The following is a 15123-nucleotide window of genomic DNA, read 5'->3' on the forward strand; positions in this document are numbered from 1 at the left end:
ATCGATATTTTCTCATAGCCCTCTTGCTAATTGCTTGGGAGTTGCATTTTATAGGTCTCTTTTTTAAACTTTCTTTTGTTCTCTTGTGATATGCCTGTTTTTAATGTTTGTATTCCTTTTTCTTTTTGTGTGTGTATTATAGATTTTGGGTGCCTTTTTTTCAGTTTTAACATTTTTATTGAAGTATAGTTGACTTGCAGCGTGTTAATTTCTGCTGTACAGCAAAGCAATTCGGTTAATATCTTTTAACATATTCTTTCCATTATAATCATAGAATATTGAAGTTACCTGGGCTGTACAGTAGGACCTTGTCACTTATCCATTCTCTATATAAAAGCTTACGTCTGCTGACCCCAACCTGCCACTCCATCCCTCCCCACTTGGCAGCCATCAGTCTGTTCTGTCTGTGATTGTTTCATGTCATATTTCAGATTCCACATGTAATATCATATGATATTTCTGTTCCTGAGTTCACTTAGTATAATACTCTCTGGTTATAAATGGCGTTATTTCATTCTTTTTTACGCTTGAGCAGCATTCCGCTGCATATATGGACCACACTGTTACTCATTCATCTGTCAATGGACATTCAGCCTGTTCCCCCGTCTTGGCTGTTGTGAATAGTGCTGCTATGAACGTAGGCGTGCCTGTGTCTTTTTGAATTCTATGGTTTTGTCTGAATCTGTGCCCCAGAGAGGAATTGCTGCCTGTGTGGTGTGTGCCCCCTGGTGGGTGAGGCTGGCCTAAGGCTGCAGCCGGCTTCCTGGAGGGCAGGCCAGAGGCTGGCACCCGGGAGCTGGGCTCTGTGCTGGCCTCGAGTCTACAGGCCGCCTGTCTGCTGATGGGTGAGGCTGCGCCCCCCCACCCAGTTAGTTGTTCAGAAGGCAGTGTCCTAACACTGGGGCCTGCAGGCTGTTGGGTAGGACCAGCTCTTGGAGGGGGTGCCCCACAGCTGTGCAGCTGTGCACACCAGCATCCACGTGGTTGGAGTGCCCAAGAATGGCTGCTGCCCACGTCTGTGTCCCCAGGGTGAGCCATAGCTGCTCACCCCCTGCCTCTCCAGGAGACCTCCCCCACCCCAAGATCTGGGAGACCTGCCAATCTCCCATCAAGGTATGGCTTTTGCCCCCGAGGCCTGGAGCACAAGAGATTCCGTGTGTGCCCTTTAAGGGTGACGTTTTTCCCCCTAGCCCTGTGGAACTCCCAAAATTAAGCCTTGCTGGCCTTCAAAGCCAGATGCTGGGGGGCATGTCTGCCTAGAGTAGGACCCCGAGCAGGGGAGCCTGGTGTGCGGCTCTGAGGCTCACTCCTGCAGGAGTCCTTCTTCTCCAGTATGTGGCTCAGCCCCTGGGGGTGTGGACTGGACTGTATTGCACGTCCGCCCCTCCTGTCTCACTGGGGTTCCTTCTTTACGTCTTCAGTTGCAGATCTTTCTGGTAGGTCCTGGTCCTTTTCACTGATGACTGTTTCGCAGAGTTGTGATCTTGGTGTGCTCACGGGTCCTTATGTTCTGCCGTCTTGGCCCACTCCAGCCTGGCCGGGAGAACTCTGCACCGACGGACACAGGCCAGCCTCCGCCCGGTAGCCACTGACTGTGTCTGCTGACCAGCGTCAGCAAGGACAGCGTCGGTGCGGCTAGGGTACTTTCCATTTCCGCTAGACTGGCTCGCTCGCCAACAGTCGCAGGCAGCCGCTGGCTGCTCTCCTCCTCCTCGAAATGTCAGCCTCCCTCCAGGAGCTGCGTCCCAACACCAGGCCCACCCCAACCCCTGAAATGAACCACGCCAGACAACCGCACTTTTCCAATTATAGCTTTTTCTTTCTTTTTTTTTTTTTATGAAAAAGATCACACAGAATTCGCCAACAAACAAAATTCCAAAAGAAACTTAAAAAAAAAAGTAAAACAATAATTCCCCCAAAAAACAAAACCGAAGTCTGGCTTTTCCTTCCCTTAAGATTGTCTGGACGAGGCCTCCCGTCCCCTGGAAGGCGCGGGGGCTGCTAAGTGCTTTCGTGGGCTGAGCGGGGCCATCTGCCCTCTCAGCCTCTGCTCTCCCTAGGTCCTTCTCCATCGTGGGGGCAAGTTCAGTACACCTGGGCTGGGGGCGGGTGGGGGGTGTGCTTGGGACAGGACGGGGGCCCGTGAAGCGGGGTGCTAGACACTCACAATCTAACAGGAAATAAAAAATAATATTCTGCACGTCAGAATGTGTTCGCTTTTTTTTTATAATTTCGTAGCTATTTTTTCACAGTTTTAAAAAGTTTATATTTATATATATTTATATATATTTATCTTTATATATATAATTAAAAAGTTGACTCCATTTAAAGGCGTATGATACAGGGGAGAGTCTCTTGGTACAATAAAACTGTACAGGCTAAGAACTGCCGCCTCCCCGCGGGCATGGGGACGAGGTTTCAGCACCATGGGCTTGTCTGTAGTGTGAGGGTCTGGACCGGCGGGTGGGCCCTCCCTGGGGCCTCAGGGCATGCAGCCCACTCCCCCTGGCGCCTGGCCAATGCTGCTGGACCACCCCCCAACCTGGCTCTGCTCCCCGAATCCAGGCCATCCTGAGAGGGTGGAGGGTGGAGGCCGGACCCCAGGCAGGTGCCCACGCAGGCCCGGCCGGGTCAGTGAGGCTGGGGGCAGGAGGCCGGCCCGGCCCCGTGGTGGGAGGCTCAGGGTGGGCGCTGTGCTGAGGGGGCTGGGCACCAGGAGGACCCACCAGCGGTGGGAACCTCCGAGCAAGCATGAGTTTGGTTGCTCAGACACCCCCTCCCACCAAACCCCCAGCTGGCGTCGGCCTGAGGGTCCCGGGGCCTGGCCTGGCCAAGTGCTTACAAGGTGCTGGGGGGCCCCAAGAGGCCAACAGAGCCATACCCTGATCGCTGAGAGGGGAGGGGATCGGGACCTGTGCACATGTGAGCACGCACGTGCATGCATACGGGCACACACATGTACACACTTACACGCTGGGGCGTCCACGGGCACACCTGCATGCACACAGCCCGCACACGTGGCCGCCGAGCCCTGGCAGTGGGGGGCGGGCGGGCCGCCGGCTCAGCAGAGCACGGGCACGCCGTCGGTGGAGAAGATCATGCCCGTGGTGGGCTCGTAGGTGCCCGCCAGGTAGTACAGGCCCTCGCTGTCCTGGTGCTTCTTGGTCTGGAGCATCTGCTCGTACTGCTCCAGGCCAACCACCAGGCACTTGTGCGACACCGTCTGCACGTCGTTCTCGTCCACATGCGAGGACTGGTACAGGGCGCGCTGTGGGCACACGGCGGCATCAGGGCACGGCAGGCCAGAGGGTAGCCCCGGAGAGAACCCAAGAAACACAGCGGGCGGAGGAGGAAGGCGGGCGGAGGAGGAAGGCTGCCAGAGACCCAGAGAGAGCCCCTGGGACAGGGACACAGGCAGAGGCGGAGAGAGACCCAGAGATGGATACAGAGAGATACAGAGACTGAGACATCAAGGAAGGGACAGACACACACAGAGACCCAGGGACTTGAGGAAGAAGACAGCAAGGGCGACAGAGGCCGGCAGAGGCAGAGACCGGGACACAGTAGGCAGAGGTGCGGGTCCGGAGCCCGAGCGGGCGGGGCCATGGGAGGCCCCACCCCGATGTGGGTCGGGAGTCCCCCGAGTGGGCGGAGTCACAGGAGGCCCCACCCCGCGCTCCTACCTCCATGAAGTCCTTCCTCTGGCTGGAGGCCCGCAGGGAGGCGGGGAGGCTGCGGCCGGACTTCTGGTCCCAGGGCTGTGTGCGCAGACGAGGGGCTGCAGTGAGCCTGGGCCCGGCCTTGCCTGACCCCTGGCCCCAACCCGGCACCTGGCCCCCAGACCCCAGAGCAGGGCAGCCCGGCCCACCTGGCCCTCGTGGAGGCGCTTGCCCGGGCTGGTCTCCTCGGGGTGGTAGAACCACTTGACGCGGACCACCATGTTGCTGCCCCACGACTCCCACATGCTCTGGATGCGGCCGATGTAGGGCAGGTTGGGACGGCCGGCCGACAGGAAGACGGCGCAGTCCCCGATGCGGATCATCTCCTTGCCGCGCACGATGGCCTTGTAGAAGAGCTTGCGGGCCTTGCCCTTCATGCCGCGGCGCTGCAGGCGGGCGGGCGGGTCAGGGCGGGTGCGCCTCCCCAACCCCAGGCCCTGGGTTCTGCAGCGGCAGTGCAGGGCGAGAGGCCCCTGCCTGCCCTGATCGGGAGCCCCGGCTCACCCCCGCGGCAGAGTGGGCCTCCAAAGGGACTTTACGTGAACTAAGACTCCGTGCTGAGAACCGGGTGGGCACTGATGCGGGTGGGGGGAGGGCCCTGGGACGCCCCCCACATGAGGCACAGCGCTGCAGACGCCACACCTACTGCTGAGTCCCAGCAGGCCCCCGCTCCTCCTGCGGGGTCCTGACACTAGCCCCTGAGGCAGAGCCGGCCCCTGCTGACCCCCAACCTCCAGACAGGGATGGGGAGGTCGCCCCAGCCCCGTGCTCTCTGCTCCACTGGACCTAGATTCCACTGGACACTTGCAAAGCCCATCGCCCTCTGGGCAGCCTCAGTCTACATGCACCACCCTGAGCAGCTAGCAGTGCCGGGTCTCTGCACCAGTGGGCCCTACCAGAGGCCAGGGAGGGGGGCCTGCTGCTGCTGCTAAGTCGCTTCACTAGTGTCCGACTCTGTGCGACCCCACAGACGGCAGCCCACTAGGCTCCCCGGTCCCTGGGATTCTCCAAGCAAGAATACTGGAGTGGGTTGCCATTTCCTTCTCCAATGCACGAAGGTGAAAAGTAAAAGTGAAGTCGCTCAGTCGTGTCCGACTCTGAGCGACCCCATGGACTGCAGCCTACCAGGCTCCTCCGTCCGTGGGGTTTTCCAAGCAAGAGTGCTGGAGTGGGGTGCCATCGTCTGTTCCGGGAGAGGGGCCTGGACATTGTCAACCCCCAGGCACAGCCGACTGCCCCCCACATTACCCCAGGAAAGCCACTGACAAAGATCATAGCTTGGCCAACAGGATCCAGCCCTGGGCTGGTGGCTGGATTTCTCTTCTCGCAATAAACACTCCCTGACAGCCTCTCAGCGCTCCTGCCTCTCCAGCGTTGGGACAGGCTGGTATGCAGGCTCCAATGAGTCAACAGATCAGCCATCGGAGCCCAAACTCTGCCCAAGGCAGCCCTGCGACCAGTCATTGCCCCCAGGCCAATGCTGCCCAGGAGCCAAGCCGGCGCAGCTCTGCTCTGCCCTCCAGTGGAGCCCGTGCGCCTTCCCTTCAAACCGAGTTGTAAAACCCGCCTTTCCCTTCTCGGACTGGCCACTAGGCGGCGCCAAGGGTGTGGGTTTTGTTTTTGTTTTTGTATGAACAAGGAAAACCTGCATACTAATTTCCTACCGTACCCGGCTGACCCTTTTCTACTTTTAATTCACTGAGTCCCTGGTGAGACTTGTTTGTTTGTTTAGCCACATCACAGCATGTGGGACCTTTGTTCCTCGACCAAGGATCGAACCTGTGCCCCCTGCAGTGGAAACAGGGAGTCCTAACCACTGGACAAGGAGTGAAGTCCATGACAGACTTTCTTACCTGTTCTGTAAACCGCTCAAATTATTTTCAGCTCAAGGCATGTTTCAAACTGATTCAAGGTGAGATGGGTGGCTAAGACCTCTAAGCCGGCTCATCTTTGACAGCAGGTATGTTTTCAGGCCTCAAAGACTACCTTCTTCAGACTCAGAGATGCCCCCCTTGATCCATGGAGTGCCTAGTGGGGCTGACCCCGCCCCTGTGGCCAACACGGGACCTGATCTGGCCAATCCAAACAGCCCACCCTCCTTCTGACCACTGTGATTGGCTCAGGGGTGTGCTCAGGCCCTAAGCCAAAGGAGGCTCCACCCACTTTCCCTGGAACCCTATTTTTTAAAAGAAGATCCTTCCTTCCCACTGTCACTTCTGAGCTAGCAGGTCAGCTGAAAGCTACGGGGCTGCCTACTGCCAAGAGGAGAGGAGCTGCCGGAGAAGGAGAGCAGGACAGAGAGCGAAAGGAGAAAGTAAAGCTGGGAGCACGGGTCTGAGAGGGATCTGAAGACAGCCTTTGGGCTGCTGGATCCAGCTAGACCTGAAGCTGACAACCGCAGACTTTTCTATTAAGTTTGGCCCTGTGCTCCAACCTCTGCAGCAGTAAGTGCACTCAGTAATAGCAACACTGGAATGTGCAGAGAGCAGATGCCAAGATAAGGAACTGGCCAATCGCCCTGGGGACAGGGTGGTGGGGGTGAGCCTGTCCTTGGCTCAGAAACCACTGCTCTTCGATATGTCCCTGGATGAAGTGTCTGCCCGGATCAGGGCTCTGGCGGGCCTGGTCAGGAATGTCTGAGTGTGGCTCATCAGCAAAGACCCTAAAAGAATCCCTATACCCCGGTTTGCTGTCTCGAGTAGTGGCCTTGCCAAGAGAAGCGCTTTCAGCCTGGAGCCTGCAATCCAAGGTGGATGAAAGTCAGATAGCTCACACCCTGCAGGGTCAAGAAGCAGATCTTCTGCCCCAGATGACCCCAGGTGATGAATCAAAGGCAAGGACGTCAGAAGGAGAGCACGAGCTGTGGGAGTGGGAGGACACCCCCTTGTCTGACAAAGGGGGATCCCCCACCCTATCCTAAACAGTCTTTGGGGGTGCAGCCTGGAGGCAGGTGGAGCTGTCTGCTCCGCCCCAGGGGATCCAACCGCCCCTGGCTGCACAGTGGCTAGCCCTAAATGCTGCCAAGACAGAAACCCCCAAGCGAGTCTCGATACATCACCACAGAAACGAACCCCTAAAGCCTGCCTGCCTGGTAGCACTGGCATTACAGAGGTCCACACCCAACAGGGCACCTGGCTCCCGCGTGGCCTCAGAGGACCCTGGCTCAGGGCAGCGGATGCTGTGGGCAAACCTGACCTGACTGGCTATACCCTTGGACCAGGAGCCCGGCTCTTCCTGCCCAGGGGCGTGGGGCGGACTGGTGGCCTCTGGACTGTTCCCGTTCTACATATAGAAGCTTCACGTATGTGCATGCACATGCAGGTGTGTGCATGTGCGTGTACAAGTGTGTCAGTATGTGCACAAGGCACAGGGTGGACCAGGAGGGGTCCTTCTGCAGAACTGACCCCCACCCACTCCAGGTGCGGCCATGTGCCTCAGACCCAGTCAGCCAGAATGCTGGGCCTTCCGGTCCACCCCGACTAGCTCAGGGCGGGCAGGGACCCAGCCAGGCCCAGGAGACTCAGTCCTGGACTTCAACCTGCAAAGAGGGAAAGAAGTGCCTCTGCTATGACTGCTAACCTGGCCGGCCCGAAAGTGAAGAAAAGAAACTCAGGCCACGTGGCTATATGGCTTTGAGACCAGCCACACAGTCACTACAGGCCTGCCACAGGACTGTGTGGGTCAACCGGGTGCCTCCAAGGGTGGGTCTAGGTCCCCGGGACCAGGGGGGCAGTGCTGCTCCGGGATGGGTGGGACTCGGTATCACATGGACTCCACAGCTGTGACCCAACCCTCCACCATGGGCCTGCTGGGACGACAGAGAAAGATGACCCCCCGCCGCACCTACCTGGGTGGGTTTGCCGAACCACTTCCAGAGCTGCCGGGCGGGCAGGAAAGCGGCGATCTTGGGCCGGTTCTCCACAGACGGCAGGCGCTGCCGCTTGGCCAGCTCCTTGGTGGTGGGGAGGTGGACACCTTCTCTCTTCTTAGGCCGGCTCTTGGCCCCGGCCTGGGCCTTGGGCGGCAGAGGTGGCGTAGGCTGTGGCGGGGGAGCCTGGGCTGCAGGCGCCGGCGCCTTCTTGCCAGGGGAGTGGGCTGAGGAGCGGGCCTTGCCCGCCTGCTTGGGCGCCTTGCTGGGGAGGGCCGGCGGGGCGGAGGGACCGGCCGTGGGGGCAGGGGCGGCCTCGTCATCTGAGCTGCAGGAGGAGTCGTCTGTGGTGGAGGAGGAGGAGGAGGAGGAGGAGGAGGACGAAGATGAGGAGGAGGAGGATGAAGATGAGGAGGAGGAGGAGGAGGAAGATGAAGACGAGGAGGAGGAGGATGAGGAGGAGGAGGAGGAGGAGGACGAGGAGGAGGACGAGGACGAGGAGGACGAGGAGGAGGAGGAGGACGAGGCCCTGGAGCTGGCGGCGCTGCAGTCCCGCCCGCCGCCGCCCTGGCCGTCCTCCTCGGCCTCCGTCTCGGAGCTGCTGCTGCCGCTGTCGCTGCTGCTGCCGCCGCTGCTGCTGCCGCTCTCCGACTCCTCAGCCCCGTCCTGCTCGGCCTGGCCCTTGTCCGGGCTCTTGGGGGTCCCAGAGTCCTCGAACGTGAGCCCGACCGCAGGCTCCTGGGCCAGGTCACCATCCGCGGCCTTGGGCCGGGCGGCCTTGGGCTCGGGGCTCCCGGCTGCCGGCGCATAGCTGCCCAGGCCGAGCAGGCCCTTGGGCTCCTCCCGCAGAAGCAGGGCCTCCTTGGCCTTCTTGCTCTTGGGCGACGTCACGCCCTCGTGGTCCAGCTTGACCAGCAGCTCAGCCTCCTCCCCTGGCCTCCGGGCGCCCTTGCTGGCTGACTCCTCGGCAGCCCGGGCCTTCTTGGGCTTGGGGCGGGTGGCGGGCATGGTGATGGGAACGGTGACGAGGGGGGCGGGGGCCAGGGCCGCCGCAGGGGCTGGCAGCTCTCCGAAGGGCTCGGGAGCCGGGCAGCTGGCAAAGGTGGATGGTGCTGGGCTGGGCTGTGGGGGCGCCGGGCGAGCCTTGGGGGTCTTGGCCCGCTTGTCCACAGGTTCTGGGGGGCTCTTCTTGGAACCTGGGGTGCTGACGGGCTCCAGGACCAGTGGGGTACCGGGGACGTCATCTGTCGAGCCCCCCTCCTCCAGGACGGCAGCTCTGTCTGCAAGAGAGGAGGAGCAGCCCCGTGAGTCAGGGCTGGGGGGCCAGCGAGCCCATGTCCTTCCTGGCCCTGCAGGGCTGGGCGGAGCTGGGGGCCCTCTCAGGTCCTCGGGATGAGCGGATCTCACACCGCACCACCCCCACTGCCCTGGAAGCCCTGCACTGGATTCTGGAAGGACACGCCTGCCTGGACCTCGGCTCTGCCTCTGAAAGGCCCACGAGCTCCCTGAGCCTGCTTCTGTCAACGTTCCCGCACAGGCGGGTGGGGGGGGTCTCTGTGCAGACACTACAAGAGTGCGGCAGGCCCCGCGTGCCGGCAGGCCGGTCCCCAAAACGTACCGCTCTTGGCTTTGGTGCTGGGTTTCCGCCCGCGACCCCGAGCCTTAGCGCCGGGCTCCTCGGATGCTGGCGCGGTCCCATCCTTGCTCTCCCCGGCATCTTTGCTGGTCTTCCGGCTGCGGCGCTTGGCGCTTGGCACCAGGAGTGCCGGAGATGGCTCCGCACCTGCGGGGCAGGACAGACAGCAGCTCAGGCCCGGCCTCCGCCCCCCACTGCTGCTGGAGCGTCACCCGTCCATGGGCAGAGGGGTGGAGGGGAATCGGACGTTGCAGCGTGGCCTGGACCAGCTGCGTGGTCAGGCGGGAGGCCCGTCGGCAGGAACGCAGCTCAGGGGTCTGCACCCGTGTGCAGTGAGGCTTCCTCGAATAAACGAGCAGGGCAGGGCTGACTGTGGTTTTAATGGTCCATTTGGAGGATTCAACATCCTGCAGCCCTGGCAGTTCTGGGTCAGTGTCCCGGTCCTAATTCTGACTAGTCGAGGGAGCTGCGATGAGGCATCTCCCCTCCGAAGCCCGGGTTTCCTACTGGTCAAGGGGCAGGGGGGGTCCCAGACCACTCACACTGGATCTTGTAGTCGGGCGGCAGGAGGCGGATGTGCGAGAGGGGGATCCTCCCGGTGTCCCCATCGTCGAACTCCACGGTGATGAGGTCCCCGTCATCTTCCAGGCCCAGCAAGCCTGTTGGAGGAGGGCAGGGTCAGGGGAGGCCCACGGGCCTGGGCCCCCTGGCAGACGCGGGGCAAAGGGGAGCAGACACCAGCCACTGAGCAGCCCCGGGCGCAGGACGCGTGAGGGCAGGTGGGCAATGGAGCAGGACGTGGGCTTTGAGCTGGGCAGTCCCGGGAGCGTGGGCTCCCCCTGTCCAGCCAGGCACGTGGCCATGTCCACCTATTCAAGGCCCTCCCCAGAGTGATGAAGGAACAGCGAGCGTGGGACCACACAGCAGAGGGAGCGGGCTGGAGGACAGCGGCTGCAAGAATGTGCCCTCTCGGAAGATGACACCCGAGTGGACGAGCGGGACTCCTCCATGCTGGGCCCGCTGTGCCAATGGGAAGAAAGCCAGCTTTCACAGGGGAGCCCTGGGGTCCCCTCTCCTGAGCACCGAGCGCCTCTGCAGGCTGAGGTGCAGGGGTCACTGGGCAGACTAGGGGCCACACAGCAGCTGTTTCACGCCAGGACACTGGGCACAGCAGAGAGTGGTGGGCACCACACCAACCAGGGCGACAGGAAGTCCAAACACTGAATGGTGTCCCCCAGCCCCACTCCTAGGTGCCGGACGCGGAGCCCCAAGTCCCGAAGGATGGTGCCACGGGCGGGCTGGTGGGAGAGGAGCCGCTGGCGCTCGTACTTGGCGCCCCCGCCGTCAGGCCCTGCCCACACACAGCTTCCAGTCCCTCTGCTGAGCATCGCCAGTGATGAAAGAAGAGCCTTCAGCAAAAGACAGCAGAAGGACAGAGGTACAGACAGGAGCCCGCACAAAGACGGGAAGGGGACTGCAGAAGGAAACAGAGCTGAGGAAACCGCAAATGGAAACTATGGCCTCAGGGAAAAAAGGAATCCATGAAACAAAGAGAGATCACTAAAAACAGAAAAAATCAAAGAATAAGAAAGAACTTTTAGAAATGTTATAAACAATAGCAGACACATCAAAAGTGCAACAGAATAGAAGGACCGGAAGGCAGGGGTGAGGAAATCTCCCAGAAAGTAGAAAAAAATAAAGAAAAAGATGATAATGGGCAAAAGACAGCAAGAGAGGGCCACCAGACAAGTGTGAGACCCAGGGAAAGACGGTAAATGAGGGAGGAGACTCTCCAAGAAGAGAGACGAGAAAAATCTCCAAGAACTGGAAATCTTCCTCCAAACCAAAACGCCCTTCCCCCAAATACCCAACAAAACACACACACACAGACAGAGAGACACAGAAAGAGATAGAGAGAGAGAGACAGGGAGGAAAAGACAGACAGAGACAGAGAGGGAGACACAGAGAGGAAGACAGAGAGACAGACAGACACAGAGGAGAGAGAGAAAGAGAGAGACAGGGAGGAAGAGATAGACAGAGACACAGAGAAGAAGAGAGACAGACAGACACAGGAGAGAGAGAAAGAAACAGAGAGAGAGAGAGACAGAGAGGCCACATGAGATTCCAGATCTGGGAGTAAGGGGACGGTGCCAAGTCTCCCATGACAATTTGGGAATAACTCTGGTGTAGGATACCTCCGACATCAGAATCCATATAACAATAGAATGCTGACTTCAGAAAAAGCGAGGGAAGGTGATTTCCAATGTAGAATTTATACCTATGAACTACCTCTAAAGACTGGGAGAAAACAAGCGGACTCGGACATGTGTGTACTTGAGGAGTTTCCCTCCCATGGACCCTTTGTCTCTGGAAGCCGTGAGAAGGTCCTCTGCCACAAGGAGGGAAACGGACAGAAAGAGACAGACACGAGATGCAGCATAGCAGAGAGGTGGAATTCTCAGCAGGACTGCAAGAGCAGGTCCCGGCTGGAGCCCCAGGAGAGCTGGATGGGGAGGCACGGCTCCCTTCATCAGGGGACTCTGGCCCAGCGCTCCGTCCCCATCTCCTGGGCACATACAGGTGACTTAGGCGGCCGACAGGTGGACTCCCTTTGCCCCCGGGTTTGACTTGGGGTTATAACACACGCCCAGACTCCTGGCTCCCAGATACACTGGTTTTGCACTAGCTCAGTGTCCACCACCTGCCCATCTGCTAGTTCTGTCTGCATCCACACCCACGTCTTCTGGGCTACTGTTACCCTTTGTCTGCCCAGCTGTCAACCTCTTATTCTGTTCACATGGTCAGATTCCCTAGGGAAGCCGCCTTCCCGTCTCTTCCAGACCACAGGCAAAACCAGGAAGCTGCCTCACTCATTAGCAAGGATGAGCTCAAGACACATAACCCAGGTGACCCAGGCCAGTTCAGTGCAACTCCATCCTGGGACTCAGATGGGAAAGCGGCGCATTCCATGAGGACAGGGTCTGTTCAGAAGGTGAGAGTCCTCGGGAGTGGGGAGTGAAGCCAGCACAGCTGAGAGCATGGCTGACGGACACAGGGACCGAGTCCTGATGACCCCAGGGGAAAGTCCCCGCTCCAACCACGTCCAACGCCGATAAAACTCGATGCTTAAGTCTGTCTGAGCTGGCCTTCAGGAACCGAATGGATCCATGCTGACACGCTGGGAAACGGGGGTGCCGTGAGGGTCTTGGGGGCGGGTCTCACCTCGGACCACCGTGCCAGGGTAGAGGCAGCGGTACTGCTGGCTCCAGTAGGCCGCGATCCTGGTCCCTTGCGGCAAGTAGCGCGTGGAGGCCGGCCGCACATCGATGATCTGGGGAGGGGAGGAGTGAGCGCCAGGCTGGCCACCCCCGCCCCGCGGCCCCGCCCCCACCGCCTCCTGCAGCAGCCCAGCGGCCCGGCCCGGCCCCGCCCCCGCCCCGCCCCCGCCCCGCGGCCCCGCCCCCGCCCCTCCTGCAGCAGCCCAGCGGCCCGCCCCCGGCCCCGCAGCCCCGCCCCCGCCGCCTCCTGCAGCAGCCCCCGCGGCCCCGCCCCCGGGCCCGCCCTCACCCAGCCCCGCAGCCCCGCCCCGGGCCCGCCCTCACCGCCTCCTGCAGCAGCTGCTCCAGACAGTAGATGTGGGGCCGGTTCCCACGCTCACCCTCCACCACCACTCGATATCTGCAAAGATGGGGCGAGGTGACGTGAGGTTCCCCCAGGCAACCCCGCCCCAGCCCACGGCCAGCTCTACCTCCTGGGCCACCAGGATGGGGTGTGCAAGCCGGGGGGGTTGCTGACTTGCTGCACAAGCTTGGGACGGGTCTCCTCGACATGACCAGGCGGGGTCACAGATGCAGGGAAGGCCAGCACACCCTCTCCTGCTCCCTCCCACTGAGCCCTGTCCACCTGGGTGCCACCTGGGAGTCCGCCCTGCCCCCTGGCCCGCCCACAGAGTGTGCTGTCCTCCAAGCCTGCCTAAGCCCCCATCCTATGGGGGGAGTGGGGAAGCCACAGCTCAGAGAGCTGAAGCAAGGCGCCCACAGCGGCCCAGCAAGGCTCTGTGCGGGGCGGCCCGCCCCCACTCACATGTCTGGCGAGTGCAGGGTCTGCACATGCCCCGCATACAGCAGCTTGTCGTCCATGGGGATGAGCACACGCAGACCGTCCTTCAGCTCATCCTTGTCAATGATGCAGGAGCGAGGAGCTGAGGGCAGGCGGTGAGGTGAGGCTGGAGCAGGGGGTGGCCTCAAGACGCCCCCTGGGCCCACCTGGCCACCCCAGCACCCCTCTCTGCAGTGTGCCCACGTGCACACGCCCCCCTCCCAGTGTCTGCAAAGACCCCAGGCAGGTGGGAACCCAGGTGACGCCCATGCAAGGACCAGCGCTTGCTGAGCTTCAGCTGCAGGCTCCGTGCCATCAGACCCCACTGCCGCCCCTCAGCTGCAGTCTCCGGCCTTCCCCAAAGGCAGCACTGCCTGTTCTGGCAGCAACATCCCCAAGGCTGCGCTCCCTGCCCCAACCAGCCCCTGGCCCGAGACTGCCGCTCCTTCTTTCCCTCCATTCTCCTCCAGGCCCACCCACGCTGCTTCAGACTCCTGGACCCGGCCTTCTTCTCTGTAGGACCCTGGACCCAGCCCCTGACAGCTGTCACCTCACCCAGAGAAACCCGGATCACTGGCTGGGATGGACGGAATGACGGGCCCAGGTCTCGGTCCCTGCCTGCACCCACACCCCTGCCACAGCCTAAGCATGGGTGCAATGGACTTCCCACCTCTTGACCTTGGGCATGGCCATGTGGCCTGCTTTAGCCAGTGGATAAGGGGAGAAGCACTTGAATCTGAAGGGAGGCCTCCCTCCAGAGGCCTTCCGGTCCCTCTCGAGCCTCTGACAGCAGGGCCGTCAGAGAACACACCCTGAGCAGCCCAGCGGCCCCGGCCGGGCAGACCTGTCCCTGGTGTCAGTGGACTGCTGGCCGTCCCATTATCAGCAGAGCAAGCCCGGCTGAGGTCACCCCGCCGTCCTGCTGACAGCCTATTCCCAACCATCACTGAGTCTGCATGCTTGGTGGTTACACAGCGATAGGGGACAAATACACTCCCCAGTAGGTGACAAAGCTCCTCGGGCCTGGCCTGGCTCTTCTCACTGTACTCCCCCAATTCACATTCTTTAATCTCAAGCTCCAGACCCCCAGGTCCAAGTGCCTACTGGAAGCCATCTCCCTGGGATGTCCTCCAGGCACCCCAAACCCCAGCCACCAAAGCCCAGCGGCTCCCTCTGTGACCCACCTCGATGACAGCTGCCCCCACCTGCCAACACCTGTCCACAGGCCTTGCTTCCCCGCGTCTGCTCACACAGCCCCCGAACACTCCATCCCGCCCATGTGCCCCCGGCTCCCCCCACAGGGGTCCCACCACCCCTGGACCCACTCCCCGGCCCACCCCCACTGCTGCTCACTCAGATCCCCCAGCAGTCTCCTAACTCATCTTCCTGGCCCCCACTCCCTGCCCCAGCCCTCCAATTCCCTGTCTACACAGCAGCCAAAGAGCTTACTGTGAAACCAACCTGACCATCCTGACCTCCGTCTTACTGTTTTCAGGGCAAAGTCCAAACCCCCACCGAGGCCCTCAAGACAGGGGGTTCTGCTTTGCCTGCCCCCAGTCCAAGGCCGCTCTCCCGCCCTGACTGACCAGCCCAGATTCACGCTGGCCTTCCTGCAGCTTACCTCGGGCACTGCTGTGCTCCCGTCCAACCTCGGGGCCTCTGCACACGCCAATCCCCCGTCACCCTGTCCCCTCTCTATGTAAGCCTGGCCTGGCCCACTCGGGCCCTGCTGGCAGCGGCCTCCGGGGAACCCCCTGCACCCCCATACTCCAGGCCCGTGCCAACACGGCATGGCAGGCGCT

At 61.0% G+C, this 15123-nt stretch overlaps 1 protein-coding gene across 8 annotated transcripts in view; it reads right to left on the reverse strand.

The window, feature by feature from the left end:
- Positions 1 to 1798: 1798 nt before the first annotated feature.
- Positions 1799 to 15123, reverse strand: part of TNRC18 (trinucleotide repeat containing 18) — an 84451-nt gene continuing 71126 nt past the window's right edge. For all 8 annotated transcript variants that reach the window (XM_044935823.2, XM_044935819.2, XM_044935822.2 and 5 more), the window contains 9 exons: positions 13307 to 13424; positions 12826 to 12901; positions 12446 to 12554; positions 9766 to 9882; positions 9206 to 9370; positions 7567 to 8867; positions 3869 to 4105; positions 3684 to 3758; positions 1799 to 3268 (listed from right to left, as the gene is read on the reverse strand). In XM_044935823.2, the coding sequence (XP_044791758.2) occupies positions 3062 to 3268; positions 3684 to 3758; positions 3869 to 4105; positions 7567 to 8867; positions 9206 to 9370; positions 9766 to 9882; positions 12446 to 12554; positions 12826 to 12901; positions 13307 to 13424 (2405 nt within the window). In that variant the 3' untranslated portion in view covers positions 1799 to 3061. The remainder of the gene's footprint in view (positions 3269 to 3683; positions 3759 to 3868; positions 4106 to 7566; positions 8868 to 9205; positions 9371 to 9765; positions 9883 to 12445; positions 12555 to 12825; positions 12902 to 13306; positions 13425 to 15123) is intronic.

The sequence above is a fragment of the Bubalus bubalis genome, chromosome 24, assembly GCF_019923935.1.
Source record: "Bubalus bubalis isolate 160015118507 breed Murrah chromosome 24, NDDB_SH_1, whole genome shotgun sequence".
Taxonomy (NCBI): Eukaryota; Metazoa; Chordata; class Mammalia; order Artiodactyla; family Bovidae; genus Bubalus; species Bubalus bubalis.